General features: G+C 33.7%; 7 protein-coding genes and 1 long non-coding RNA gene across 16 annotated transcripts; 5 read left to right on the top strand and 3 right to left on the bottom strand.

Moving 5' to 3' along the window:
- The first annotated feature begins 2425 nt into the window (after window positions 1–2425).
- Window positions 2426–4474, top strand: LOC109601985 (putative odorant receptor 71a). The gene is made up of 5 exons (XM_020018289.1): window positions 2426–3284; window positions 3823–3922; window positions 3974–4078; window positions 4126–4281; window positions 4334–4474. Exons 1-5 carry the CDS (start codon window positions 2467–2469, stop codon window positions 4385–4387), a joined length of 1233 nt encoding a protein of 410 aa, XP_019873848.1. The 5' UTR covers window positions 2426–2466; the 3' UTR covers window positions 4388–4474.
- A 76-nt stretch (window positions 4475–4550) lies between these two features.
- Window positions 4551–5004, top strand: LOC126265626 (uncharacterized). Its single transcript, XR_007548128.1, has 3 exons — window positions 4551–4602; window positions 4667–4789; window positions 4835–5004. It is a non-coding gene; the product is annotated as an uncharacterized LOC126265626 (long non-coding RNA).
- Window positions 5005–5068: 64 nt separating this feature from the next.
- Window positions 5069–5924, top strand: LOC126265578 (uncharacterized). 2 transcript variants are annotated; one of them, XR_007548079.1, is made up of 4 exons: window positions 5069–5136; window positions 5187–5312; window positions 5365–5583; window positions 5638–5924. XR_007548079.1 is itself a non-coding variant. In XM_049967457.1 (3 exons), exons 1-3 carry the CDS (start codon window positions 5082–5084, stop codon window positions 5550–5552), a joined length of 369 nt encoding a protein of 122 aa, XP_049823414.1. In that variant the 5' UTR covers window positions 5075–5081; the 3' UTR covers window positions 5553–5924. The 2 variants fall into 2 exon arrangements, 1 of the variants encoding a protein (XP_049823414.1); XM_049967457.1 differs by having other exon boundaries at window positions 5075–5136; window positions 5365–5924.
- Window positions 5925–5950: 26 nt separating this feature from the next.
- Window positions 5951–7590, top strand: LOC126265579 (uncharacterized). Of its 6 annotated transcripts, none has more exons than XR_007548083.1 (5): window positions 5951–6213; window positions 6267–6366; window positions 6442–7009; window positions 7172–7346; window positions 7399–7590. XR_007548083.1 is itself a non-coding variant. In XM_049967458.1 (3 exons), exons 1-3 carry the CDS (start codon window positions 6156–6158, stop codon window positions 7569–7571), a joined length of 354 nt encoding a protein of 117 aa, XP_049823415.1. In that variant the 5' UTR covers window positions 6062–6155; the 3' UTR covers window positions 7572–7590. The 6 variants fall into 6 exon arrangements, 1 of the variants encoding a protein (XP_049823415.1); XR_007548081.1 differs by having other exon boundaries at window positions 5952–6213; window positions 6267–6389; XR_007548082.1 differs by lacking the exon at window positions 5951–6213 and having other exon boundaries at window positions 6224–6389.
- A 247-nt stretch (window positions 7591–7837) lies between these two features.
- On the bottom strand, window positions 7838–17112 carry LOC109601986 (cationic amino acid transporter 2). 2 transcript variants are annotated; one of them, XM_020018292.2, is made up of 12 exons: window positions 16975–17112; window positions 16584–16834; window positions 14201–14329; window positions 13423–13964; window positions 13268–13365; window positions 13077–13216; window positions 12857–12959; window positions 11684–11746; window positions 11427–11599; window positions 11210–11376; window positions 11051–11159; window positions 7838–8024 (listed from the first exon to the last, which is right to left on the bottom strand). In XM_020018292.2, exons 2-12 carry the CDS (start codon window positions 16816–16818, stop codon window positions 7951–7953), a joined length of 1833 nt encoding a protein of 610 aa, XP_019873851.2. In that variant the 5' UTR covers window positions 16819–16834; window positions 16975–17112; the 3' UTR covers window positions 7838–7950. The 2 variants fall into 2 exon arrangements, with proteins under 2 accessions (XP_019873851.2, XP_049823429.1); XM_049967472.1 differs by lacking the exon at window positions 11684–11746.
- Window positions 17113–17588: 476 nt separating this feature from the next.
- LOC109601989 (uncharacterized) lies at window positions 17589–22730 on the bottom strand. 2 transcript variants are annotated; one of them, XM_049967174.1, is made up of 11 exons: window positions 22640–22730; window positions 21522–21893; window positions 21105–21470; window positions 21000–21049; window positions 20753–20892; window positions 20486–20701; window positions 19465–20429; window positions 19046–19412; window positions 18570–18934; window positions 18229–18513; window positions 17589–18050 (listed from the first exon to the last, which is right to left on the bottom strand). In XM_049967174.1, exons 1-11 carry the CDS (start codon window positions 22659–22661, stop codon window positions 17956–17958), a joined length of 3243 nt encoding a protein of 1080 aa, XP_049823131.1. In that variant the 5' UTR covers window positions 22662–22730; the 3' UTR covers window positions 17589–17955. The 2 variants fall into 2 exon arrangements, with proteins under 2 accessions (XP_049823131.1, XP_019873854.2); XM_020018295.2 differs by lacking the exon at window positions 22640–22730 and adding an exon at window positions 22189–22528.
- A 73-nt stretch (window positions 22731–22803) lies between these two features.
- LOC109601980 (general transcription factor IIH subunit 2) lies at window positions 22804–24383 on the top strand. Its single transcript, XM_020018285.2, has 5 exons — window positions 22804–22983; window positions 23039–23240; window positions 23294–23596; window positions 23647–23900; window positions 23954–24383. The coding sequence occupies exons 1-5, from the start codon at window positions 22925–22927 to the stop codon at window positions 24330–24332; spliced, it is 1197 nt and encodes a 398-aa protein (XP_019873844.2). The 5' UTR covers window positions 22804–22924; the 3' UTR covers window positions 24333–24383.
- A 97-nt stretch (window positions 24384–24480) lies between these two features.
- Window positions 24481–26235, bottom strand: LOC109601979 (dynactin subunit 2). The gene is made up of 6 exons (XM_020018284.2): window positions 26085–26235; window positions 25507–25979; window positions 25222–25454; window positions 25006–25169; window positions 24852–24954; window positions 24481–24800 (listed from the first exon to the last, which is right to left on the bottom strand). The coding sequence occupies exons 1-6, from the start codon at window positions 26118–26120 to the stop codon at window positions 24619–24621; spliced, it is 1191 nt and encodes a 396-aa protein (XP_019873843.1). The 5' UTR covers window positions 26121–26235; the 3' UTR covers window positions 24481–24618.
- Window positions 26236–27795: the final 1560 nt, after the last annotated feature.

Here is a 27795-nt window from a genome sequence, read left to right as displayed (position 1 = left end):
TGTACATGAAACGGTCTATTTTATCAATAATTTTCTGTAATGGTTCTATAACATATCAAGAAAAGGAATCCTAGTAGACCAGTAAGGATTTGCTTTGTCTATCTACAAAAATATTTTTTTGTTTGAATATTTTTTTTTAGTGTGTTGTTTCATATTTATTCATAACATTATAACCCTTTTCGATGTTTTGTTCGAGGTTTCATGTTAATAATTATTTCCCTCTTGTGGACATTTTACTTTATGGTCTATGTGTGAAGATAATTGACGGGGGTTCGATCAGATCTACAAGAAGTCCAATTTTGACTTGCTTAGGACCACATTCACTGGACCACAAAACAGTGGGAATGCAATCCAAAGTTGTGATGGATTTATTAATAGAAACTATTATAGATATATTGTATATTCGAAAAATGGTCGAATCTATGGTACAAGGAAATAAAATGTTAAATAAATAAAAAAAATGAATAAGTAAAAATCTCTTTTAAAGTTAAAGTTGCTATATTTATGTCCTGTTCAATTCAAAAAAATGTGTGTAACATTTTATAGAATAAGGACGTAATAGTTGTTATAAAAGATTATAAAAGAACAATATTAAATTAATAATAATAATATTATAAACACACAACAATAATAATACACAGTACGAAAAGAGTTTGATCCATTTGAATCTCGAAAGAGGCATCATGAGTACAATAAAGACAGTAAATCCTCCACTATGAGATATACTTCTACTGACTCTGTCATGCATGATACCTCTCTCTAAATTCAGACGGGTCAAACGTTTTTTCTACTGTATAAACAATTCACACAAATAAAAGGATGACTAAAATACATAACATTTTAAAAAGTTAATAATGACTATCACAGTATATTAAAAATCAAGTTAAAAAATATACTAAATAGATATTAAACTAGCATTTTTTAAACTTTAGAAACCATTTGTTAAACATTTTAATAACCATTTTTTCTCTTGGTACATACCACAGAAAATGAATGTGTAAATTGTTTTAAATAATATTTAAACCAATTTTGAAAACACACATAATAAATTTTAGGTAATACTAATTAAATAATAAAAAATAATAAATTTGCGTTTCATAAATAACTTTTATATTATACTAAACATGGTAAAACAATTTACATACTTCTTTGTCCATTTTATTTGTTTATTTTATATTTTTTCAGTTCCTCATTTACCTCAATATGAAATGGTGGGAAAATATGTTTTACTACTATTATATTAATCATAAATTTTATTATATTATATTTATATTTACCAACTAGTGGTATATAATCATATAATTGGAAAGTCCAAAAACAACAACCAATCTGGAGAAAATGGCACTTCATAAAATTACTTCCCGGATTGGAAGAAGATTACGGAATAGGGGGTTGTTTAGCTGGAGAACTACAAAGCTTTCTTGTAAGAATATGAAGGTCTGATTTCGATGTGTTCAAGATCACGTACACTGTACCACAAAACTGTGAAGAGATAGTTTTTACTAATGAGTCTCAGTTTAATATATTTAAATACGATGGTGTTGTTTATGTTAAAAGTCCCTCAGGGACAAGCCTACATAAAAGTATATATTAGTAAATTAATATTATTTTAATAATTTACAATAAATATAAATAATTAAAGTATTAAATTCTAATTAAAAATGTGGTCACTGTTTTATATTTTTTAAATTAATTACTGTTATTCAAAATACTAATTTAAAAGTTTGAAATTATGTTTTTAAATATATTTACAACAATATATTGTTGTTAATTTGTGAATATTTTAATATTGGTGAACGTTACCGCAGTAATTTATGTCAACAGTGCGACAGTTTCGGTCACTCCATAATTAAATAATGGCAGTCCGTTATTGTCGAGCTTAACAATCGGAATTCCGCGGACATGCAAATAAATTCCATACAAATATGAAAGTGTTCGCCCGTTATGGACGGCCAAGACATTCCTGCCAATGTAAATACGAAACGGAACGCTGTTTATATCGTAAAATCGAACAATCAAAACACGCCAACAGTTTCATCAAATGTAAGCAGATCGCCGGAAAGGAAACGCTCAGATGAGTAATCGTGAGGTATTTGCGCTCGGTGTTTACGAACGTAAAAAAAACGCTGCGGGTTCATTGGTTTTCATCCGATGCGAAAAATGCAAACAATACAATTATGTGCTTGTTTCAATTACTAGGAAATTGACGCGGTGAAGGTCTAGACTTTAGACAATCACATGGAACATTATCAATCAAAATTGTTTGGGGATAATTACAGCCGTTCCCGAATCAAAATTTTAATATTCAAATTACTGCAAGGACAAGTCGGATAAGATCAAACGATCAAGATAAATAATAAAGCACAAATCATTTGGAAAATTGCATTTCACCATAAACGACAACCGGGAAGATAATTACGTCAAATTGAAATGCAAAGAGATTAAATTACATGCATTCAGGTCAAAATGTTGAAACGTGTAGGTTTGTCCGCCGCTCAGGATTTCTTCTTTTTGAACCGTTGGATTATGAAATTCGCCGGGCTTTGGTTGCCCGACAGTCAAAATCCCAATGTTCAAACGGCATATAAAATTTACGCCGTCTTCGTTTTCGTATTTGTGAACTTGTACTTCACGGCCACCGAATTCGTGAGTCTCCTTTACACCTACAAAGATTTGAACGAGTTCATTAAGAACATCAATTTTGCTCTGACGCACTTAATGGGAGCTGTAAAAGTCGTTTTCTGGTACTTCAACGGTTACAAGATGCAACGGATCATTAAAGTGTTGGAAGAAGCCGATTACTACGAAGAATCGGGCCAGTTCAAGCCGAAGGAGTTGTACGACGATTTTAGGATTCTGGGAATGAAAACGACGATAGTGTTTTTCTTGTTCGCTCACTCGACTTTGAGTGCGTCGTATCTTCCTCCGACTTTCATAGCATTGAAATACCTGTTTGCTGATTCGTGGGAAGGATTACCGGAAAATTTGCCATATTATTGTTGGATGCCGTTCGCTTACGACACACCGAAACTCTATCTGCTTGCCTTGGGTTATCAGGCTGGTCCTATGTTTTCTTACGCCTACAGCATCGTGGGTATGGACACCTTAATCATGAACATCCTGAATTTTATCTCGTATCATCTGAGTCTGATACAAAGAGCGTTTCTGACCATTGCCGAAAGGACTCTGGAGGATCCTTGTAGGAGCAAACTTACAAAGGAGGAGGATGAAATGATAAACCGTGAAGCGGTCAAGATTTGCAGACACGTCCAAGTCATCAGAAGGTATATCTTTTTAACTTTAAAATAAATGTACTGAACAAAACAAAATCTTTCTTGGGTTGTAACTTTTCTTTGAGTACTGTATACAATCTTTAACATATTGTTTAGACCTGTGAAGATTATCCTGATCAATTGTATAAGGGTACGTTATTTGCTTTGTCTATCAAAACGGCACTTGACGATTGTCAAACACCTAATTTGTTCATCCTCACTTAAGTGGAATCCATTTGTCTAGTTGACGAATTAGTCGATGCTGACATGTTTCCAAACATATTGCAGGAGACGTTATTTAATGTCTTTGTTGGATAGTTGTCCCATGATTAGTTCTGTGTGCCAATTCTAAACCGTTGGACTTAAAAAGCATTTTCACAGTAATCAAATTTTTATGAAATTTTGATATCAATTTTATTAAAAAATAAAATAGTTACAAAGAACATGAAAAAACTTCCATTTAATATATACAGCTCAATATAAATAGGTTAAAATGATATAAAAACTTAAATAATTTATGAACCAAAAGCTGAAAATTGAAGATTTTTAGGATATGCATGGAGTTAGAGGCAACTCAACGCTATCTAACCTTTTGTCAAGGGATGGCCACGTTGTTCATACTGTGCACGTGCCTGTATCTTGTCTCTACGGTCAGTTACTAACGGTCTGAAGGAAATTTTGTACAATTATGCGATTTTCAGACGCCGGTGTTTAGTGAAGAGTTTTACGCCGAGGTAATTTACTTTGTCGCAATGGGTTTTCAGGTTTTCTTGTATTGTTGGTTCGGCAATGAAGTTACATTGAAGGTGCCGAGGTATAATTTTATTAGTTTGGTTGTAACGCTCATTTTCAGGCACAAGAGGTGCCCATGTACATTTGGAGAAGCAATTGGTACGCCACTAATAAAAAATTCAAAGAAACAATGGTTTATACCATGTTAATTATGAAGAGATCTATTTATTTCAGCTTTGGCAATTTTGTTCCTTTAACTTTGCAGACATTCATGAATGTAAGCCGAAAAGTATATGTGTGTCCTTAATGGTATAATAATTTATTTGTAGATATTAAAGACATCTTACTCATTCTTTGCCGTAATTAATAATTCAGAGAAGTAAACTTCTTTAAAATGTTTTTGTAGTTGTCACGTATTAATTTTAATATTAGTAACACTTGTTAAATAGAGTAGTATGTAATTCAATAAATGGCATTTTCACAAAATCTGACATATTTTGCTGTTTTATTATGACTGCTTTTGAAACTGTCATAAATCCAAATAATGTGAAGAAATACATTTATGGCTTACTCATATTATTATTATTAAAACAAATAGGTTCGTTTATAAATTGTAATAAGTTCTAATCAAAACATCCCCCAACGAATTTTCTTTTAATAAGGAGCGTTAAGATGTTATTCATGTTCAGGGGTAATTAGTAATAATGGTTGCTACAACCAGCAGAACATGTCACATATTGACTGCCGAGTAGAAGAAACACATTGTATTAAAATAAGAAATAAAGGTAAGTTGTAATTTAAATTTCAATGATTTTAGTGTTTTTTTTCAGAATATTTCATACTCAGATTGTGCGGTACAGACTGCGAGTACTTCCCTGTTAACGGGAGCAAATGTTACCAATGTGTCACTGATTTTTGCAATTCAACAAAATGTACTACCTTTTCTACTCTGTTGCTCTGCATACCATTCCTTATTTTATTTGAATATATCTTTAATTAAATAAAAGTGTATATTTATTAAATTAAAAAAAAATGACAATTAATATGTGACATTATAGAAATTCGTTTTCTATTATCATGCATAAAATTGTAATAGGAGTATTATTTTATTTATTATGTGTAAACGTTTCAAGTAAGTAAACGTAACAATCCAAATAGTATATACATAAATAATTTCTGAAGAAGCCCTAGAGTGCTACACCTGTTATCACCCATTGGATACAAATAATACGTGCTACCATGTGCAAGACATAGACAACGAGACATGCAAAACTGGCTTAAACAAGTGCATAAAATTGAGACGTGCAAGTAAACACGAAAACGTATAGTCAAATTGGAGCAAACCGATGTTTTGTTTCAGACTACATAACTTCCAGATCTTGTAGTTTACCTTGCACGGAGTTCATCAAGACAAAACGACAATTTAGGTGTTATGAATGCGATTATGACCTCTGCAATTCAGTAGGAACGAGAGGCTTTTCCTGGCTTATGCTGTTGGCTCTTAATTTTGTGACACTGGCAAAGGAGAAATTGAAGGACTTGGTTTAAAAGATACATATGTTTCATCTTGCTAAATTGAGTGATGCTTTTAAGATTTTAGTTTTTCTGTAACTTTATGTATACTATTTTTTAGTGTATACTAATTTTCTTGTGTATAAATAAGTCACAAGTGTTGCAAGTGCAACAATAAAGATTACCATTACGTGAGCTGGTACGTAATGGTAATGTAAAACCTCTACCTAATTCGTGCAAAGTGACTTTCGTTTCAGATAACATACAGTAGTCAGAACTTGCCAAGTACCTTGCGATGAGATAATGAGGTTTACTGAAACCATCGAGTGCTGAGTGTGATCAAGATCTCTGCAACTCGGTGGGAATGAGAGGTTTTCCTGGCTTTGTATTCGTGATAATTAACTTTTTCCTCAAATTCCTTATCTATTATAATAAATAAAACATTTTTTACATAAGTAAATATTTATTATTTTATATTATACAACTCAAGTATGTGTATACATACATTTTTTCTAAATAGAAACATGACAAAAAGTATCTAGTCTAACCTTTCGAAATCTCTGTAATTTCCATAACTGCAGATCACTTGAAGTTTTGACAATTAATATGTGACATTACACCAATTTGTCTTCTACTATCATGTCTACCATCAAAGTTGTTATATGTGTGTTAATATATTTATGTGTAAATGTTTTCAGTAAGTAACCCTAACATTCCAAATAGTACTCACATAAATAATTTCTGATGAAGCCCTAGACTGCTATACCTGTTATCATCCATCGAATACAAACAATTCGTGCTACCATGTGCATGATATAGACCACGAGACATGCCAAAATAGCTTACATAAGTGCGTAAAATTACGACGTGAAAGTACACAAGAAAACATACAGTCAAATTCGAGCAAACCGAAGTTTTGTTTCAGGGTACATAACTTCCAGATCTTGTGGTATACCTTGCAAAGATTTCATCAGGGTAAACCGAAATTTTAAATGTTTTGATTGCGAAAATGACCTCTGTAATTCAGTAGGAAAGAGGGGTTTAACCTGGTTTGTGCTACTGGCTCATACTTTTGTACTCACTATTCTGATTATTTTCTCTGTCATTTTATTGCGTTGAGAATGTATGTATTTGATTGTTTCATTTTCCATTACTATTGTTCCAGAGCTGTAGATTATTTTATTAAAAGATTTGGATATAAATTTAAGATATTAGTGTCATCCTGTTAAGTTGATTGATGCTTTTAAGATTTTAGGTATTCTGTAACTTATGTATACAACTTTTTGATGAATATCAATTTTCTTATGTATAACTACAGGAAAGTCACAAAAAGAAGTGACGTTCGTATTAATATTTCACACAAATATTATTTAGGAGAAACGCTAAAATGTTATACGTGCAACAACAAAGATTACGTGAAGAATCCATGCTCTCTTGAAGAGGCTCCAAGTAACGAGACATGTCGAAGTCCAATATTTAAGTGCATAATGCTGGTACGTAATGGTAAAATGATACACAGAAAAACCTGTATATTAAAAATAAACAAAATAGATTTTGACAATTAATATGTGACATTACAGTAATTTATTTTCTACTACCATGTCTAAAGTTATTATATGTGTACTATTTTATTTATTATGTGTAAATGTTTTCAGTAAGTACCCGTAACATTTCAAATAGTACTCATGTAAAGAATTTCTGATGAAGCCCTAGACTGCTACACCTGTTATCACCCAGTGAATACGAACAATACGTGCTACCATGTGTATGGCATAGACTTCGAGACATGCGAGAATAGCTCACACATTTGTGTGAAGCTGAGACGTGAAAGTAAACACGAATATGTATAAGTCAAATTGCCTCAAACCGATGATTTTTTCAGGCTACATAACTTCGAGGTCGTGTCAAAAGCCATGTAAAGAGTTCATCAGGATTAACCGAAATTTTAAGTGTTATGAATGCGATACTGACCTCTGCAATTCAGTAGGAACGACAGGTCATTCTTTGCTTCTACCATTGACCCTCAATTTTATACTCATAATTCTGATTCAATAAATAAAACGCGTCTTCTATATTTATTTTATTTGTCCATGTCCAATATTTAAGGGTATTGACGAATTGACTTTTCATTCCAGTTATACATACATGTAATGTTTATTACACAAAACAAACTTTTTTAATTAAAAACATCAAAAAATATCATAAGGATAACACACCCCTTGGAAGGGATCAAAGAAAAGGGATGTCGATGTTTAATTTTTAAGTGCATAGCTGGTCAACTAATTTTATACTCAAACTATTGGTATAATAAATAAAACACATTTTTATATAAATAAATATTTACTCTCTTATAATATACAACTCATATATGTGTAAAGATATATAATATATAAAATAAATAAATTTGTCTAAATAGAAACATGTCAAAAAGTAACTAGTCTAACCTTTCGTAATCTCTGTAATTTCTATAACTATTTGGCAGACCATACAATCCGTACACAGAAAAACCTGTAAACAAACAAATAACGAAAACCAACATTCACAAAATCATCACTTGAAGTGTGTCATTTTGCAAGCGCGTCAATGAACCACCTCACGTGAAAATATGCAAAACAAAAAACAGTAGTAAAAATGAGTGCAAGCAGAGTATTGAAATAAAAAAGCGAGTATCACCATAACATTGAAAAGGTTAATGGGAAAACACTGGACGAGACAGCGTGTACAAATAAAAGTCTTAAGGTCCAGAATGATTAGATTGATTGGGCGTTTGTTGAAATGCTAATAGTCTTTTCCTTGCTTCCTCGATGTTAATGGGTTCATAATTTACGTTTTCGCTTAGTGGTTGCTCGACGTTTACTAAATCTTTATCGGTGCTTTTGGGTGGCGAGTTCACCGGACTAGGAGGTGGTTGAATACTTAAAGCTCTGGTTAGTGTGTTTCTAAATTCATTGAATTTTTCTGAGTTCTTTGTGATGTTAGGCTCTTCCGTCACACCGTTCGTATTTGCATCTGTGTCCTTTGACTTTCCTGTATTCTTATTTCTGAGAAATGAATCTTTTTTCACTTTTTTTAGGGTGACGTTACTTAGCTCTGAGGCTGTTGGTCTTATTGTAAACGGGGGTGGGACAGGCTTATTGACATTAGTAGAACTTTCAATTTTGGGTTTCCAATTATCGTTAGGTAAAGGTGGGGGAACAGGTTTGTTAACACTTACATCATTCTCCGATTTATGTAAACTTTGAGACGGTTTTAGATTCATTTTTACCATTTGAGCCTCACAAAGACTATCAGGAGTTTCACTGTCAACTTTACTAGATCTTTTTGGTTTCCAGTTAACACCGGGTAGAGGTGGAGGAACAGGCTTAGTTTCATCGTTCTCCTTATCACGAAAACTTTGAGACGGCTTTAATTTCATTTTTACTTTTTCAAGTTCGTTATTTGATTGGCTATTATCGTCAACTTTATCAGTATTTTTTTCAGTCTTGGTGGGTTTCAATTTAATATTTGCTACTTGAGGTTCGGATGGTGCGTCCGGGGTTTCTGATTTAATTTTTTTATTTGATTTATCGTCGAATTTGACTGGTTTCAGTTTCGCATTGGCCAACTGAACTGTTGATGGCTTGTTAGAATATCGTACACTTTCAATTTCTTTTTCCGCATGTTCAGCTTTTACCGGTTTTAACTTATTAGCCAATTGAGCCAGAACTGGTTTATTAGAATATTGTAGTTTGCCTGTATCCGTTTCTGAATTGTTCTCTGATTTGACTGGTTTCAATTTCGCATTGGCTAACTGAGCTGCTGACGGTTTATTAGAATATTGTGGTTTGTCTGTATCCATTTCTGAGTTGTTCTCTGATTTGACTGGTTTCAATTTCGCATTGGCTAATTGAGCTGGAGATGGTTTATTAGAATATTGTGGTTTGCCTGTATCTGTTTCTGAGTTGTCTGATTTGACTGGTTTCAATTTCGCATTGACTAACTGAGCTGCTGATGGTTTATTAGAAAATTGTGGTTTATCTGAGTGGTCCTCTGATTTGATTGGTTTTAATTTTGCGTTGGCTAACTGTGCCGCAGAAGGTTTATTACTATATTGTTGTTTTCCTGAATTATCTTCAGTACTTAATGGTTTCAGCATCGCATTCGCCAACTGGTCTGCTATAGGTTTGTTGGAATAATTTGGTTTTTCAGTTTCTAAGTTACCATTTTGGACATGTTTCAACTTAGCATTCGCCAGTTGAGCAGCTGACGGTTTGTTAGACAATTGTGGTTTTTTAGTTGGTTTATCCGAATCGTCATCGGTTTTTATTGGTTTTAACTGTGCATTCGCCAACTGAGCTGCAGATGGTTTATTAGAAAATTTCGATTTTTCTCTTACCTTCTCTTTGGTATTGTTTTCATCGGTCGGTTTTAATTTAACACCAGCTAATTGTTGAGCAGATGGTTTATTGGAATAAGATTTTTCATTGCTGTCATTTTTAACACTTTCAGTTTCCTTATCATGTTTCAACTTGACATTTGCTAACTGCTCCGCAGAAGGTTTATTAGGGTGAACTTTGTCTCTTTGTGTTTTTTCGGAATTGTTACGTATTGGCACCTGAGGTTTGCGATTGTCTCCAGTGTAAATGTCACTTCCAGTACGATGTAGTTCGACGTTCTGTAATTGAGAGACAGTTGGTTTATTAGAATATGTTGGTTTCTCTTCTGGTTTTTCTTTAATAACGTTACTATCGGTACGTTTTAGTTTAATATTTTGAAGCTGGGCCACCGTAGGTTTGTTAGGATATTTCGGTTTCTCTAGTGTCACGTTTTCAGTATCAACAATTGAATCCTTCTGTACTTGATTATCCTGTAATTCATCCTGCGATTGTTCCTGATTTTCTTTTTCTTTATCATTCTCATTATCCAACAACATTAAAACAGGTTCAGTTGATTCACCACTGTCTCGTGCAACCTTATTAATAGCTTCGTTCATTTCACTGCTAGGCAAGCTAGTTTGGCCAGGGGAATAAAACAGTTCAGATTTTTCAGGGTGTACTTCAGCAAAGGTTATATTGTCAGGCGGACATTCAATATTTAAGGACGACACAGAACGATCACATGAAGCATTTTGTACGGAATTATGTATGAGCGAGTCCTCGGCCTCCTTTATTGTTTCGTCTAGACAATTCAGCACTGTTTGCGCTGAAAAGTCGACGGGCGGTGGCGGAGGCGCGGCTTTCTTTTTACTTGTCTTTTTATTAGAATGAGTCTGCTTCATCTCCTCGATTTCAAACGCTAAATTATCAACCCCATTGAGTGTTTTATGTTTCTGGTATATTTGCAACACATTCGACGATTCAGGTTCGTGGCTAAGCGAGAAATAATAGATCGGCACGCCTGGAGAAAGAATGCAAACGTGCATACGATTTATGTACAACATGCAAATGTACATTTTACAAAATTATCACCAGTTTATGCTTTAAATTTATAAGAATAAGTACCAATTTATTCTTACTGATTATTATGAGCATAAACCAATTTTTAATTATACATACCGACAGCCATCCAGACACCAAATCTGATCCACGTCATCGGGTCCAGCGTCAGCATCAAATAAATGTTCACCAATATACTCAGGGCCGGAATCAGAGGAACAAACGGTACCTAGTTAAACGGAGTTATTAAAAGCAATTTACAATTCACTGTAAACTTACTTTGAAGGACAATTCGGCGCGAGACTTTGGCTGGAAGCACAACAAAATGATGGAGATAACCGCTAAACCAACGGCCGTTGAAGTTAAAGTGATCGCCCAAATTTCTCCGTCAAGACAAGGCGTGCCCAAATAAATGGCACTCAGTCCAATCAATAAACAAAATATGCCTGTAATAACCCGATTTAATCGAACATACGTTAGTTTTAACTCCACTTACAATATAGAAACACCAAAACAGACGCGACTCTCTCCGACACCACTGTGGGCGTGTTGTTTCTCTTACAGTTGAACAACTGGAGGAAGACATCTCCTCCGGTAAAGTCGGAAGGGTTTGGTGACTCGGACATGTCCGAATCCGCCGTGTTTGTGTTCATTCGAGAGTCTGTGTATCTAAAAATGATGTTGGTGTTAGTTTAACAACAATAATAGGAGTACAAATATTGAAGTCACAAACAAACACCGCATGCAACTTACACTTCATCTTCCACGTCTGAGGTCTGTACTGGAATGTACTGATCCTTCTCGTTTCTTTCATATCTAAACAATACACAAGCACAAATAAAGCTAAGACACAATCACATAACAAAGATTTATAAACATTTTAATATAATTAAGTTACATTAATATGTTTGTACAGTTTTGAAACATTTTTAAAATCGAAATATTTACAAAAAACACAATCACATAACATAGATTTATAAACAATTAAATATAATTAAGTTACATTAATATATTTGTATAGTTTGGAAACATTTTTAAAATCGAAATATTTCCAAAAAATTAAAAAATGCCACAATGAATTTAATATCCTAAAATTTATAATAACAAAATTTTTAAAATAATAAAAATTCAGGAATATAAGAATTAATTTATTGATGAGAAGATGATTTTTATTACTATGTTTATAGTTCTTTAATAATAACATTTTTTCTATTAAAGTATTATAATTTAAAAAAATGTTAAAATAATTTTATAATAAAAAATTGTCTTTTTAATATTTTGATTATTATAACAAATTTTTACCTAGAAGAAAAACAATTTTCATATTAAAAATTTTAATTATGTCCAGTTTTAAAACATTATCAAAATCAGAAAACTGTAAACTAAATAATGCCAGAATTAATTTAGTAATAAGAAAGTGAATCTTCTATAACAATGTTTATGCTCTTTTCAAAATACTGATAACAGATTTTTCCTATCAGAACTATACACATTAAAATTTTATTTTGGATCTTTCACCAGAATTAATTTAATTAAGATTAATTTAATTTGATTTTTTTTATAATATTTAAACTTTTTTTAAAATATTGATAATAACAATAGGTTTATTACTATTAGTTAGTAAAAATTAAGAAAAAGTTAAATAAAGATATTATTTAATTTTGCCAATGCTGTTATCAATACTTTGATGATAATAACAGATTTTTCTTATGTCATTACAAATTGAAAAAAATATATATTTTTAAAATTAAAATATGCCATAATTAATTTAAAAATGATCTTTCTATAAAAATGTTTGCAGTTTTGATAAGAACATATACTTTTCTATGAGGAAAAATATATATACATCGATATTTTTTTAAAAGGAAAAGATAAAATGTATAAATTAATTTATAGTTTAAGTGCTGTAAAATGTGACCTAATTACCTTAAAAGTAATACACTAGCAGCTACAATAGTGTAAGCCATTAATGTTCCTATGGACATCATATTTACCAGTTGGTTAACATCAAACAATCCAGCCATCACTCCTGGAAAGTAAAAATGACATGCATTTAACTTCAACCAACTCAAAAATGCTATCAACAAGGTTCAAAAGCCGAAGTCGAATATTGTGATCCTGTTTTGGAAATTACCTCAAACAATACCTGTTAATAATCCTGACAAAATCGTTCCCGTAACCGGAGCACCGAATCTATCGCTGACTTTGCCCAGGAATTTGAAAATGAGAGAATCAGAAGCCATGGCATAGATGATTCTGGGTAAAGGAAACATAGCACCGAACAAACTGAAAAAATAAAATCAATAAAAACACCCAGAATTTAATTTGTCAACATACCTAGCACACAATCCGAAAATAGCACCAATAGATACGACCCACTTGGCCCAATCGTAACCGACTACTTCAAATGCATGGGGAATCGACTCGTTAATATCCTACAACAATAAATTGACTATATTCTCCCATCTTTTTGTTGTTAGAAAATCACAAACCTGAGCGTAATAAGGAACCATCAAAGTAACAACTGTAGAAATGCCGAAATACGACAGGAATATAATAAAAAGCGAGACTATAATGGAAATGGGAATGGCCCTTTTCGGATTCTTGACTTCCTCGCCCGTGGTGGCGATGCAATCGAACCCAATGAATCCGTAAAAGCAAGTCGCCGCCCCTTTTATCATACCCTCAACCCCGAAAGGAAAGAAGCCGCCTTCACCCACGTCGGCGGTCGTGTTGGTTGCATTGGGTTGTATGTCCCAATTACTAGTGTCGGCCTTAGTCGAACCGACTATCACAGTAAAAACAACCACCCCAATATTGATGAGCGTGACCACGTTGTTCATCATGCTGCTCTCTTTCATGCCGAAAGCTAGAGCGATAGCCAAAAGTACCGATATGCCGAAGGCAAAAAAGTCGAAATATTCAGCCAAGAAGCTGACGTTGATTGGTGCGATGTCAATGAACGTGTTTCGCATCGTGTCGTTTATCATTGTGTCCAAGTAACTGCTCAATCCGCGAGCCACACTCGCAGACCCTAAAAAACATATTAATAAAACATGTGTATGCACATGGCTGCCAGATAAAATTAAAATATAAAACTACTCGCATTAATACAGATAATATGTAATGATTCATCTCTGGCTAAATATCATTACTTAAAAAATCCCAAACAAATAAAATCAGCAATAAAATGAATATAATCTAAATTAATTCAGATAAAGATGGTTATCAATGATGAATTATTTGACGATACTATTATAAATGAAGTACCTATCACATATTCAAGTATCAAGTTCCAGCCAATAACGAACGCCACAAATTCTCCGATGCAGACATATGTGTAAATGTAGGCAGATCCCGCCCTCGGTGCTCTGGCTCCAAATTCTGCATAGCACAAACCTTAAACAAAATAAGTTTCTTGTTTGAATGGGTGGAAAAATAATTAATCATATTTACGAGAAATGAATCACAGTATCAAGATAAAATATTTTACAAGAAATTTGATAACATATTTTCTATTGTTCTGCAATAATGTATATTTATGACGTTATCTACTACTGTATATTGAATTAATTAATTAAAATTACAAAATTAAATATAAAATCTATGTATGAATAATACTGGTTTTTCAACTTTGCTAACAATCAATAACATTGTTATTTTCAATGAAAAAAAATGAAAGGATCACATCAGGCCCCACAGTATTCCTTGCCACCTGTTATTTCCAATGAAAAACAATTAAATTATGCTATAATATACAATGTGTTCCATTGAAAATAAAATGATTGTTATAATTATAATTATAATTATAATAACATAACTATTGCTGTTTTAAAATGCATAAAATTAAACGAAAATGCGAATACCCTGTATAAAATTTGAGAGTACTAATGGTAGATGTATATAGAGTGGTGAACGTGAATGCTAAAAATGCCTAAAATTAGGGGCTTTACAGGCAATCTAGATAGAATATTAATCCGTAAACATTATGAGTTAAAAAAATAAAAAATTCAAAAATATAAATTCAAAACAGTACAGTTGATGTCACTACCGACGAAACAGGAAATGAAACTTTGTTCAAAGTAAGTTAGTTCAAGTCAAGTTATAATCTTATATATAAAATTCTCGTGTCACAGTTTTCGTTCCCATACTCCTCCGAAACGGCTTGACCGATTCTCATGAAATTTTGTGAGCGTATTGAGTACGTCTGAGAATCGGCCAACGTCTATTTTTCATCCCCCTAAATGTTATTTTTTAGACAAAATTTTTAGTTTCTATTTTTTTATGATACAACATACAAAAATACATATTTTTAACCTTTTACGATCAACCATTATCAGGATTTCTTCGACGATATATTGGGTATGGGACATTTGTGACCGTATCATTGGTAAAATCTTTAGGGAAATTTTTAGTACATTTTCCATTTGCCATGCAAGGCGATGAACTATTAAGAGTACCACATGGACCATGAATCATGTTTGTTGTAACAATAATAATAATAACAAAACAACGTTTGCCGGGTCAGCTTGTTGCTATATAAAATATATATGTTTGTATTTTTTGATTTGTCATTTTACGATTTAGAGCTAATGGTAAGTCTGATTACAGTGATTATTTCGTTAGAAAGATAAGTAAATTGTGTATGCATCAGTAGTTAATTCATTTCTAGTTACAGCTGTATAAACTCCAAATTTTATGCCTTTTTAACCTTTGCCGACTTGAGTATTTTTTCAAAAGTAAATAATTTCAGTATCCCAATTTTCACAATTTTATTGTTAGCTTATTCAATTAAAATCATTTCTTGCTCCCACAGTTTATAAATTTATTTAAATGAAATAGTTTGTGCTATTTTAAACATTTATTCTATAGACTACTTGATTAAAAAAATAAATTCCTAAAGAAAAATTTGATATATATATATATATATATATATATATATATATATATATCCATTTCAGGAGGTTCTCATTTCAGTGATATCATTAGATTTTCTAAAAAAAATGTGCTAGTATGATTTCTTCAATTTTCTTACCATGGTTTTTGACAAAAAACGTGAAATTTTGTCTATAAGTACATAAATAAATAATCAAGAAATTAATATTGTAATATCTTAAAGTACCTGTTATCTTAAGTCATTTGAAATATTACATAAATTAAATATATTCAGTTTTAGTATTTAGTTTTTAAAAAATATGTACTTAGTATTTAAAAAATGTTTAAAAAAGATTATACATTATATTGAAGAAAGGTTAATTAAGATTAAAATACAAATTTTAATTGAACAATGAAATATATCCCATAATTAATTTCCTTATTGTGTATTATCATATATACAATTATTCAATATTAGCTGACCCATAACTGCACCAATAAGATAATAATTGCATAAAGATTATGTAAACCATTTTAGTTCTTGTTTACTTTTAAACAATAACAAGAATTCTCAAATAACCAACAATTTAGAGCATGATCAACATTAAAATTCTTATCTAACAGAATTGTAGCAAATAGCACTGCAACTGTAGTTAGTTTTACTCTTTTGTTTATTTTATTACTTAACATTATCTGAAATTGTGTACCTTAACCCAATTAAATAACTTAAAAGTAAATATAACTGATAAGAAAAGCAAATGTAATTTATTAAACTCACCAGCAAAAAGTGAAGCAATGGCAGCAATTAAAAATGAAAGGATCACAGCAGGCCCCGCAGTATTCCTTGCCACCTGTCCAGCCAGAACATACACCCCCACACCTAGAGTACTGCCAACCCCCAAAGCCGTGAGATCCAAGGTCGTGAGCACCCTCGCCAGTTGTGTCACCTGTGTTTGTTCAGGACTGAGAAATTTTCTTCTCGATATCACTTTCCAAGCAGTGGCCAGTCCCATGATACCGACTTTGCCGCTGGAGATTATTAAAATTTACAAATTAAAACTAAGTAAGATAAGTTTATGCAAATTGATAAGATTAAAACAATTAAAATAACGAGTACAGATCCACAAAATCTAGATATCCTCGAACAGATTAAATATTTAATGACGTACCTGTATTGTTGTTGATACGTAGGTGGTTTTTCGTTGCTACAGCAGAAAATGCTTTTGTTACATTATACGATTATTATAAATGCGATTACGAATTTTTAACTGTCACAGACCTCTTAACCAAGTAAACAAACAATAGACTTTTCCTAAGCTAGGATAGACGACATCTATCGGATAGTTATATGGCGATAATACTGACAAGAGACAGAAACTGATAAGCTGTTTTGATAACGCTTATTTTGAAAATGATCACAGGATATATTTCACGTTGAAAGATTAGATTAAACGTTTTGATTTGTTTTATTCCGTTAATAAGTCCTTGTAATTTTTATATTGTGGATGGTATTCATATCAAATTAGTACACATATTTATTTGTTAAAACCAGAGTTAATTAGTAAAGTATTGAATATGTTTAGTATTAAATAATATAAAACGATTTATTATTAGATAACTTTATTTTTACAGGGTTCTAATACAACAGTATAAACTAGAATTTCTTACAATTAGATGGCGCTTCTTCTGAGAACACTACTTATGTAATGTATAAGTAGTAAGTTTACAAGTTCTCATTAGAGTGTGTAAATTATAAGATTATGGGAGGTATCAAAAGAAACAATTTAGTTATAAAATTAATAGTAAAAACTTTAATTTTTATATATCCAAAACATAAAACCCGAATCGTATTTTTCATGTTCAATTAATTATGAAAATACTACATCAAGGATTTCCTACATATCTACCAAAAATGTAGATGAATATAAATATTTACATTATGTTTATGAAAACTATATTACATCTTTACAATTCTACCATAATTGTAACCATAAATTTAATATAAGATGCGATCTTAAAATTGCAAAGTCAAAGGTCAAGAGAAATAAATATTTTAAATGCTCTTTGTACACATTTCAATTGAGATACAATTAGTTCTAATATCTTACAGTTACACTTTAACAAAACGTACAACACAGAAAACCTTAAAATTATTCTAACTCCAAACTTGCATACTCCTCTGGGGAAACTTCGGTCTCCACGAGGTTTCCATCAGGCAACATTACTACTACTTTGTGAGTACCACCTGAAAATAAATTAAAAGTTAGTTGGTTTAATTTAAATAATAACAATTTTATATCGAAAACAAATTTAATTTTTAAACACAACTCAACATCTAAATTCATAACTACTGTAACAATAAATAACAGTTTAAAGGAACAAATCATAAAATAAAATATTTTATATTGATAAAGATTGCATACCGGGACTGGGCGGCAAAGCTCGCACCAACTGCGCCACTACTTGAACAGCCGAGTCGCCCGCATCGGCCTCTGCCGATTCTTCTTCAGTCTTAACGGATAAGGGATCCGTCACCTCGGTTTCCTGCTGAGGTACCACCTTTGGAGCCTCTTCCAATTCCATCGCCGCCTCTTCATCTGCCGAAGCGGCTGCATCCTCCTCAGTTATGTCGTTCGTCACCAACAGACACTGCTGCTGACCGTCGCTGCCTTGCGTTATCAGTATCGTCTGACCCTCCTCGTTTCGACCTATAATTGATAATTAAATCAGTGCCTATTTTTTTATATGCATAAGGAAAACTTACCGGCTATTTGATAGACGGTTCCATCATCTCCCGTGATAAACATCGGTCCTTCACCCTCTTCCAACGTCAGAGCCGACAAATCGGTCTCGTTGGATGCAGCGGGTGCCTTGGCCGCTGCCGATGTGGAAGGTGTGGGTGCGGGTGGCTGCGAAATAGTGGCCAATGCGGCTGCACTCGTACTCTGCACTGCCGCCGTCGGTTCGTCGTCTCCTATCAAAGACGGCATGCTTATCACCGCCTTGGGGCGCGACGTTTGTGCCGGTACCTCTTTGCGCACCGACGTTTTGTACACATTCATGTTGGCTGCGCTCTGCGCCAACCTCGACGATTGTTGCTGTTGCCTCGACATCATCCCACCGACATTCCTAAGAAATTAATTTATCAATAACGCACAGCATTTGTATTAAAGCGTGATAAATAAAACAATCTGACTCCAATTGGATGATATTTGAGATGTTGAATGCTCTGCTTTATACCTGTACACTGTGTGTTGCTCCACTTTGCTCCTAGGTGTGTTATCGCCCAATGTGGTGTTTTTGGAATATACATTGCGGGCGCTAGCATTGCCCACTTTAACTGTGGAAGATATATTGTACTTGGGTTGTGGCGGAATTTGCTTCGTTCTCGCCATATGGGCCTGATTCTGACGCATTGCCATCGGGGAATTGCGCATCATTTGGGGCGTACGCTGCTGGCCGATTGAGTGGTTGAGAATTCGATTTTGAATTTGAGGCTTAGGTCGAGAGACAAGTGTCTTTTGCAATATATTTGAGTTGGTGAGAGCCTTATTCAAAATTGAGTTGTCACTTTCAGTTTCCACTATGGTGGCCTGTATTGATCCCACTGGAAAATACGAATTAAAAAATGGATAAACACTGATCAGTTTACTTCTTACCTTGATCCGCTTTGCTCATGGGAACGGTATCAACGAGTGTAACGGGCGTCGCCAACTGATTAATTATCGGCGTGTCCGTCTTCAGGTCCTCTTCGGTTATATCGGCGGCCGCCAGCTTGACGATATTCTCCAGCGACGACGTTTCAATGGAAGTTTTCGACGGAATCTCGCTCACAACCACCGGTTTCTCCTCGTGTTCCGGATATTCCTTGCCGGCAATTTTGCCTGTCTCAGGATCCAGAACAAAGTCGCCCGGTGGACTTTCCGGCTCTGGAAGCGGTAAATCTGTGGGGAATTCTAGCTCAGGTATGCCATCGTCGGAGTCGTCGTCGGTGGGTTGCGACATCAACGACTTCAGGTCATCTTTCGCTTTTGACGCAACCCTGGACTTGTCTGGTTCTGCACGTTTGATTTTGGTGATTACGGGTTTGTACGTTTTAGTCGGCACTTTCGGGGAATTTTGTACCAGTTTGCTTGTAGCGGACGGTCCTTCTTGTTTGATGACCTTTACTTGTGTCTGGCCGATTTTCGGACCAACTTTTACGATTGTCTGGCCACCACTTGTGGCTACTTTAGACGTGGTTGAATCTAATTTTATTATGCCCGCGGTCTTGGACATAATATAAACGCCGGTGCTCAATGACGGCAACTGTTTCTGGTTAATTCTTACAACTCCGTTGGCGTCGGGTATAAAGACATTGTGGGGCAACTTTCCACCAGCTCCGTTGTTAACGATTGTGGCGGTTGTGGTCGTCGTTGTAGTTTTGGGTGTCTTTCTAAAGTATTTTGGTTTCTCATCGTCGCTGTCTGAGTAGTCTTCCAGTTTCATTTTCTTTTCGAAGGAATCGTCGCTATCATCATCGTCGTAAGGACGTTTACCGTTTCCTTCGTCGGTATCTGAAATGTTACCACACCAGGATTTCACTTGGTTTAACGCCTTCTGTTTACTAGCACGCTGAGGACGACTGCAAAACACAAATTAGTAATTAAATCATAACTGTGTAATCAAAAATTAACATACCCTCCTGCTGAGTCAGTGCTTTGAATCATATTAGCAGGTGAAACTGCTGCAACATACTGTTTGGGTGTGGAAGCTGATAGTCTAGGTCTGCCTCTTCCTTTTGGTGTACCATTCAACTTTTGTTCAGCTTTTTGTTTTTTCCACATTTCTTCAAATTCTTCAAGCATCGTTTTACAGCGTTCTAGATTTGTTGGCGGCTCCCAAGTGTTCTCCGAGCTGTGCAATTATATAATTAATTTAAAATACAATGATCAGTTTGATACATACCTGTCATAATTTGCCCACTTGACCTGATATTCAAATGTTTTTCGTCGAGGATTGAAACGTTTTTGTACGATCTTTTCTACAGTGCACTCTTGTTTGATACTTTCTTTAACTATTTTAAAGGCTCTGTTTGTGTCTCCATTCTAAAGAAATACATAATACATGTTATAGTTTATTTAATTTAATTTTAATTAAGTAAAGTTAACCAAACAAGAACCTTTGCAATCTTATTATATGAACAATTACATACCTTTCCCACTACAACTACATCATTTTCCTTCTTAATTACTCCTTGTGAGTCTAAAATAAAATAACCAATGAAAACTGTGAAAACAAGCACTAAATAAACTCTTACCATCATCCAGAGACAATGGATCCTTTTCAACAGTTCTTGATTCACATATTTTAGCATTTGCAAAATTAGTGGCATTCTTAAGTTCCTCTCCAGCCTTTTGCCACACCTCCCGTTCTGAAGCAGGCATCTTGCACCAAGTTTCATATATGTTCCATGATGATCGAGGTTTATCACTGGGCTCATCCTTAGTTTGTTTGGCTTTCCACAAGCAAAACGCCCAGATCTTAGCAGGAGGATTATCACTGCAAACCTGTGTCTTTGAGCACAAGCCACTTTTGTGCTCTTGGAACTCCTCCAGAAAGTGAGACACATGATGACATTTACCACATACAAACAGATCCAGGCTTTTGATCTCGTCTTGCGCGGCTAAAAAAGCGATTGCAATAATATAACCTAAAATAAATTGAATGTTGTTACCTTGAATTAAAGCATTGTCTTTTTGTATTGGGAGTTCCTCAGGTTTGGACTCCTCAGTGTCATCTGATTTCTTGACAATTTCATTCTCCGGTTTCTCTTCCGTTTCGTCGGATTTGTCCGGTTTGGAATTGTCTTCGGCGGGCTCGTCAACACTCTTGTGTTTAGGAGACTTTTTAAGTTCTTCCTTGACAGGTGCCTGCTCTTCTGTATCATTTTTTTCTAAATTGTCGGATGTGGAGGTTAGTTTTTCGCCGATATCGGCATCATCCGTGGATTCGGTTGATGTTTCGCCGGAATCTTGACTTTTGATTGGCTGTGCTTCTGGAGGCAAGTCAGAATTGTCAACTTCCATGCTCATTTTCCTCAAATAATCTGCAAACGGTTAAATTATGGAAATATCTAATTTGTTTTAGTAAATAAAGATATTTGGAATAAGTTTTCAAAATTATTGTTCTCGGCGGGAGAAAAGTCATATTTTCGGTATTAGAACTACCGAGATTAAGGATATTTCGGACAAGCAAAATGGCTGATCTTCAAAACCTACATAAAGCAGTGCATACCGAACATATTCTCAAAAAAATATTTAAAAAAAAATTGTGTCTCTTCAAAACATACTCATAGCTGATTCAGTTGACACTAGTTATGTAATTTAAACGTAATAATTTACCTTAAATCACGTTTTTTAATATAAGTTTCACCACAAGCGTTCCAAACATATCGATTGTGCTGCCACGTCGATTAACGGAACTATGACATGGCGGGAACATTCGACACGCTAATATTGTGATGTCTAACTTATTTTCTGAGTTATTTTAAAATTAAAATAAACGAAATAAAGTTTTGCAAAAAACAAAGAAAATTTTCTGAGATTTTTGACCTTGTCAATAGAATGCAAATATAAATGTTGGTAATTAATTCGCTTTTGCACTTTTATGTTTGGAACATTGTTCATATTCAAACAAAGACGGAAATAGACATTACAAAAAAGTCAGAAAAGGACGAAGGGAACGCCAATGGAGCGCGGGAATTTAAAGATTACTAAATTATCAATTTATTTACTTTAAGGGATGTTTTTATAAATTACTTTTATTATTAATAAAAAAATTTAAATATATTACCTAAAATATTATACATTGGCATTTGGCAAGCAACTGTTAACCTTCTTGTTGCCAAAAATTGAAATCAACTGTAAGCAGCTCCAAAAATCACAAACTGACAGAAAGTTGAACAATTAAAACAGTCTAGAATTGATTATAAACAAATTTACCTGACAACCATCGAGGTGACAGTAGAACTGTCACCTTTATTAATTTTTGCCTAACCTAAAATTAATACACACAAACATCCGTTGTCAACACCGATTTTTTCTCAATAAACAATAAAAGCAACTATACAAATCAACAATGGTAGACGAAGAGGATCCCAAGGAGTATCGATGGGAGACCGGCTACGAAAAGACCTGGTAAATTAAGATAGTATTCCCAAAAATCCTTCAACTTAACCTGTTACAATTTTAGGGAAGCAATAAAAGAAGACGACGATGGATTCTTGGAGGCTTCTGTGGCGGATATTATACAAAGGGCCAAGAGAAAAAGGCAGGTCCAAAAAAAGGGAAATACCAAACTGGGAATGATGAGACACTTGTATATTTTATTGGATTGTTCTGATTCCATGTCAAGTCAAGATTTGAAACCCACAAGACTTCTATGCACGATAAAGGTAATTTCATAATTATTTGGGTAAAGCACAAAATAATGTATGTTTTATTTTAGATCATGTCTGGATTTATAGAAGAGTTTTTTGATCAGAATCCCATAAGTCAAATGGGGTTGATAATAATGCATAACAAACGTGCTGAGAAGATAAGTGATTTGGCTGGGAATTCTAGTAAACACATCAAACAACTAAATGCTCTAAATAGGACATCTTTAGTGGGAGAACCATCATTGCAAAATGGTTTGGAAATGGCTCTATCTTCTTTGAAATTGTTACCATCACATGCCAGTAGAGAAATACTGATAATCATGGGTAGCTTAACAACTTGTGATCCTAGTGACATAAACACAACTATTGAGGTAAGGTTTCTTACCAATTTATGAAATTTTAGTAAAATATATAATTGCAGAGCTTAAAAACTGAAGGTGTGAGATGTTCAGTAATTGGTCTTGCTGCTGAGGTTCACATCTGTAGACAATTAGCTAACCAGACTGGTGGCACTTACAATGTAATACTGGATGATTGCCATTATAAAGAATTACTGTTTCAACAAATTGAACCACCACCAGCAGCCATGTGTCTAGAATCTAGCTTGATAAAAATGGGATTCCCACATCAAATTGAAAGTGATGGAAAAGAAGAACCTCTCACTATGTGCATGTGGTAAGTTATCTTTTTTAACAGCTTGGCAAGTTTTAAATTAATTGATTTTTTAGTCATGTGGATAGTACAGATGAAGGTAGTAAGCTGTCAACAGGAGGATATTACTGTCCTCAATGTTATAGCAAATACTGTGAACTACCAGTAGAATGCAGGGCATGTGGGTTAACTTTAGTTTCAGCCCCTCACTTGGCCAGATCATACCATCACTTGTTCCCTGCCGCGGGATATACCGAAATCAATTTTGATAACCAAGCTTCGATCTGTTTCGCTTGTCAAAAACCGTTCACGGAGGCAGACAAACAGGTCTATTCTTGTACAAATTGTAATCAAATTTTTTGCATAGATTGTGATATATTTGTACATGATAGATTGCATACTTGTCCAGGCTGTGCCACTAATATAGCAACGTTTCAAATCACTCATTCAAATTAGAATTTCATTTTTTACGAATGTCTTTTTTGTAATAAATTATTTTAAAGTAAATTTGTTTTATGTTTATCACCTAGTGCCCCCTAAAAATTGGGCGACATTAGAAAGTACTACAAGTATAGTTAGAACACAAATGTAATCAACTAAACACTTAGGGGTAAATAAAAAAGCTTTATTTTGTATATGCTGGTGTAAACAAAGTAATATAATATTTAGTAAGTGTTCTAGTAATAAATTAATATAGATTAGAATTATTCAATAAAAACATAAATATATCCTAATATTTAATTTACTTTTTCTTTAGGGCTTTAATTCTAGCGTCTAAACTAATAACTGTTTGATTGATTTCATTTAAATTCACTGCAAAACTCTCCTGTACGCCTTGAAGCAACGTCTTATTGTTTTGAAGATTCGACGAAATTTCTGACTGGGCCATTTCAATTTGGGACAAAGTTGTAATAAAATCAGTAGCTAAAAAACATGTGTTAGCAAGAGTCAACATCTGTATATTATTTTTGATACCTTTATTATGAAGAGCTTCCAAAGCTTTAAGACGTTCAATCGTTTGTGGTATCAGTTTCGTAACAGACTCGCTATTTTTTACCAGTTCATACAATTCTAATATCTACAAACAAGCATTAGCAATATTAACCTTTTAATAAACTGCAGTTAGTACCATTTTATCCTTTTCTTCATCTTGCTGTAGAGCTTTCTTTTTTTCAGCAATAGCATCAAGCTTTTGAGATAAAGCTGATAATCGACCCTCAATATGGTCCAACTGTGCTGAATCCAATAGACTAGCAGTTGCTGACAAATGCTGGGCAGTTTCCAATAAACTTCCTAAAAATGTTCTCAATTTAAAACACCCAAATTCCCAAACTAAGAAGTTTACCTTTAGAAGTGGCAGATGTTAATCTGGCCAGTTTATCACTAGAAGAACCTAAAACATTCTCCAACCTGTTTAGCCTACTTTCCAATTCTGCAACTCTGGCTGTTTGTGCTAGCTTGGCTTGCTCTGGCCTATAACTGAACTGATACACAACACCAGAACTATCAGCTTCTGCCTGAGCTTCAGGCTTCTCCTTAATGTTTGCCTTAAATTGCTCCAATTGGGCCAACAATTTCCTAAAAATACTATTTTACACACAAAACTCAAATTGAAAATAGTTACACTTACTGAATTTGAGTGCCTTGTGGGTCAGCAATTTTAGCCATCACTTCAGCACCAAGAGCATCTTCTAGTTTCAAGTCGGCCAGTTTCTTCAATGACTGCTCCACTTGATCTGAAGACACAAGACAAGAAGTGTTATCCTTGTCCTTAGAGTCTTGTATTTTGTTCACTTCTTCGAGCAGTTCTTTCATTTCACACTGCAATCTTTGATATTTTTGGATGGGTGTTTCTTTATCACCATCACCAATGAGTTCCCAGTTTCCCGACTCGGCATTATACCCGGTACGACGACGTCTCGAAATACGGTTGGAGAAATCGACGTCGTTGGCGTTCAAGAATTTGCCCCTGAATTTGTTGTAGGCTTCGGTGGCATCAATGTGAATCCGCTCTACGGACTCGTTCTCTTCTTCATAAAAATCGACAACTTGCTCGGATTCTGGTAGATCCGTGGTTTCATATACGTCTGGCTCATCAAGAGCCTAAAAAAACAAATGAACGGTGTGATGTATTGATGGCAAAATATACATGATCAATTTTACATATTTCTACACATAATTAAAGGATAATTTATTGAAAGTACATACAATTCCGGGTAAGTCGGCGTATTTTGGATCTGCCATCGTTAAAACTAAGTGCTAACACAAAACACAAGTCTAATTTGAAAAAATTATTATTACGGGGAGTTGACGTTTTTACGGTACTTTTGACAGATCTTCGTAAAAGTCGGATGATTCATCTGGACGTGCGTTCAGTCCAAATCATAAATAAATGCTCTTAAAGTTTATTAATAATAATTATTTTGCAAATTAACTTTCGAAAATATTGAATTTTTGAGTGAAATTAATGATAGATTTCGTAAATATTTGCGTAATGTGGGTTGCCTATATCAACATAAACTTTTAACCAAATAAAATATTTTTCTAATGTATCAATATATATATATATAAAGAACTCGTTTGTTTTAAATCTACAGATTTTTTTTAGAAAATAAAGAATATGTTTTTAGATAATCAACATGAGTAAAGTAAAAAGAGATTTTTCAACAACAAACAAACACCCTATAATAAATTACGAGGAAGTGTTTAAAGAAGCAGACCTTAACAAATTTTGTATTAAAAAGATATACAGACTAGTATACTTAGTGCAGGCAGATGATCTTCAGACACACTATCTAAGAGTGCTCGCTACAGAAGGGAAAATTCATTCGAAAATATCGAATGTGCACTTCGTTCTTTTCAGAGACATAAGGGAATCAATTTTTGAATACAAGGACGACGATATTTCCTTACCCAAACATCTAATACCTATATTTCATCAATTGAAAGAAGAAGCAGAACCCTATGTTAAAACGCACGATCACATTCCAAGTAACCTAATGGCTAAATTAATTAAACTACAAATAATGATGACAATGTATAATCAATACAAGGAAGAAGTGAAGAAAATGTTTAAGAGAAAAGCGTTAGAAGAAGAAATGTTACATTTATGCGATGCCAGCACATTCGAAACAAAAACTAAAGGTAAAGGTAAAGGTAAAGGTAAAGGAAAAGGCAAAGACAAGGACAAAGGGTCAAAATCCTCAAAAGATAAGAAATCTAAAGATAAAGATAAAAAATCGTCAAAAGACAAAGATAAAAAGTCTACTAAATCTAAAGCAACTCCCGTACCCAAGGAATATAAAGAAATTGACGACTATACAACAATTAAATTGCTTCCAATCGCTGAAATTATCGACCATAATATTTACAATCAAGAAATGTTCTTTGTTATAACAGGCAAGCATGTATAATTCATACTTAAATTAATACTTTATTAGTCCTTTTGATAGGATTCGCGGAATATGATATCATCCTTTCATTGATGATGGATCTGAACATGCCAATAATGGCATTCATCGAATTAAATCCGGGTATATCAAACATGGAGATTCAAAATCTTGAAGGATTGGATAAGGCCGAATTACTATGGCGAAAGATTAAAAACAGATTTTACGGTCCGAATCGTCGAACCCTGTTTGAGGATTCGGTTTTGCTGGATTTTATAGCGTCCGGTGATGATAACAGAGCTATTCTCAAGGAGTTCCTTTTCCTTTTAAAGTCTTTTTGCGAAGTGAAATTGTTACATCTTAAGTAATTCTTTCTCATATATCAATATAATGTGTATTAAGTTTGATCTTACAGGTATTTAAAAAATTTAAAGTTATGGGATACTACAGAAACACATGAATTTCTTCCAATGGAGTGTTTCACAAAATATCATGAGTGTGTAAATTCTGTTACTCCTGAATTGCGTAAC

The sequence above is a fragment of the Aethina tumida genome, chromosome 5 (genome assembly GCF_024364675.1).
Source record: "Aethina tumida isolate Nest 87 chromosome 5, icAetTumi1.1, whole genome shotgun sequence".
Lineage (NCBI taxonomy): Eukaryota > Metazoa > Arthropoda > Insecta > Coleoptera > Nitidulidae > Aethina > Aethina tumida.
Note: the sequence above shows the minus strand (reverse complement) of the source record. Positions and strands in the feature narration are given on the sequence as shown.

What these genes read in the sequence shown, in the direction of transcription:
- LOC109601986 (XM_020018292.2), bottom strand. Translation starts at nt 16,818, where the DNA reads ATGGGACTGGCCACTGCTTGGAAAGTGATATCGAGAAGAAAATTTCTC. An exon ending in TGGTTCCTTATTACGCTCAG is followed by an intron (nt 13,366 to 13,422) that starts GTTTGTGATTTT and finishes TTATTGTTGTAG; the next exon opens with GATATTAACGAGTCGATTCC. An exon ending in GCGCCGAATTGTCCTTCAAA is followed by an intron (nt 11,160 to 11,209) that starts GTAAGTTTACAG and finishes CCGTTTAACTAG; the next exon opens with GTACCGTTTGTTCCTCTGAT.
- LOC109601979 (XM_020018284.2), bottom strand. Translation starts at nt 26,120, where the DNA reads ATGGCAGATCCAAAATACGCCGACTTACCCGGAATT. An exon ending in ACGCCGACTTACCCGGAATT is followed by an intron (nt 25,980 to 26,084) that starts GTATGTACTTTC and finishes TTGTTTTTTTAG; the next exon opens with GCTCTTGATGAGCCAGACGT. An exon ending in GGAAGCTCTTCATAATAAAG is followed by an intron (nt 24,801 to 24,851) that starts GTATCAAAAATA and finishes CATGTTTTTTAG; the next exon opens with CTACTGATTTTATTACAACT.
- LOC109601989 (XM_049967174.1), bottom strand. Translation starts at nt 22,661, where the DNA reads ATGCCAATGTATAATATTTTAG. An exon ending in AGACAATGCTTTAATTCAAG is followed by an intron (nt 21,471 to 21,521) that starts GTAACAACATTC and finishes TCGCTTTTTTAG; the next exon opens with CCGCGCAAGACGAGATCAAA. An exon ending in AAGTGGGCAAATTATGACAG is followed by an intron (nt 20,702 to 20,752) that starts GTATGTATCAAA and finishes ATAATTGCACAG; the next exon opens with CTCGGAGAACACTTGGGAGC.
- LOC126265578 (XM_049967457.1), top strand. Translation starts at nt 5,082, where the DNA reads ATGCATAAAATTGTAATAGGAGTATTATTTTATTTATTATGTGTAAAC. An exon ending in ATTATGTGTAAACGTTTCAA is followed by an intron (nt 5,137 to 5,186) that starts GTAAGTAAACGT and finishes TAATTTCTGAAG; the next exon opens with AAGCCCTAGAGTGCTACACC. An exon ending in CATAAAATTGAGACGTGCAA is followed by an intron (nt 5,313 to 5,364) that starts GTAAACACGAAA and finishes GTTTTGTTTCAG; the next exon opens with ACTACATAACTTCCAGATCT.
- LOC109601985 (XM_020018289.1), top strand. Translation starts at nt 2,467, where the DNA reads ATGTTGAAACGTGTAGGTTTGTCCGCCGCTCAGGATTTCTTCTTTTTG. An exon ending in CACGTCCAAGTCATCAGAAG is followed by an intron (nt 3,285 to 3,822) that starts GTATATCTTTTT and finishes GAAGATTTTTAG; the next exon opens with GATATGCATGGAGTTAGAGG. An exon ending in CTTTGCAGACATTCATGAAT is followed by an intron (nt 4,282 to 4,333) that starts GTAAGCCGAAAA and finishes ATTTATTTGTAG; the next exon opens with ATATTAAAGACATCTTACTC.
- LOC109601980 (XM_020018285.2), top strand. Translation starts at nt 22,925, where the DNA reads ATGGTAGACGAAGAGGATCCCAAGGAGTATCGATGGGAGACCGGCTAC. An exon ending in ACCGGCTACGAAAAGACCTG is followed by an intron (nt 22,984 to 23,038) that starts GTAAATTAAGAT and finishes TTACAATTTTAG; the next exon opens with GGAAGCAATAAAAGAAGACG. An exon ending in CCTCTCACTATGTGCATGTG is followed by an intron (nt 23,901 to 23,953) that starts GTAAGTTATCTT and finishes TTGATTTTTTAG; the next exon opens with TCATGTGGATAGTACAGATG.
- LOC126265579 (XM_049967458.1), top strand. Translation starts at nt 6,156, where the DNA reads ATGTCTACCATCAAAGTTGTTATATGTGTGTTAATATATTTATGTGTA. An exon ending in TTTATGTGTAAATGTTTTCA is followed by an intron (nt 6,214 to 7,223) that starts GTAAGTAACCCT and finishes TTTCTGATGAAG; the next exon opens with CCCTAGACTGCTACACCTGT. An exon ending in TGTGAAGCTGAGACGTGAAA is followed by an intron (nt 7,347 to 7,398) that starts GTAAACACGAAT and finishes TGATTTTTTCAG; the next exon opens with GCTACATAACTTCGAGGTCG.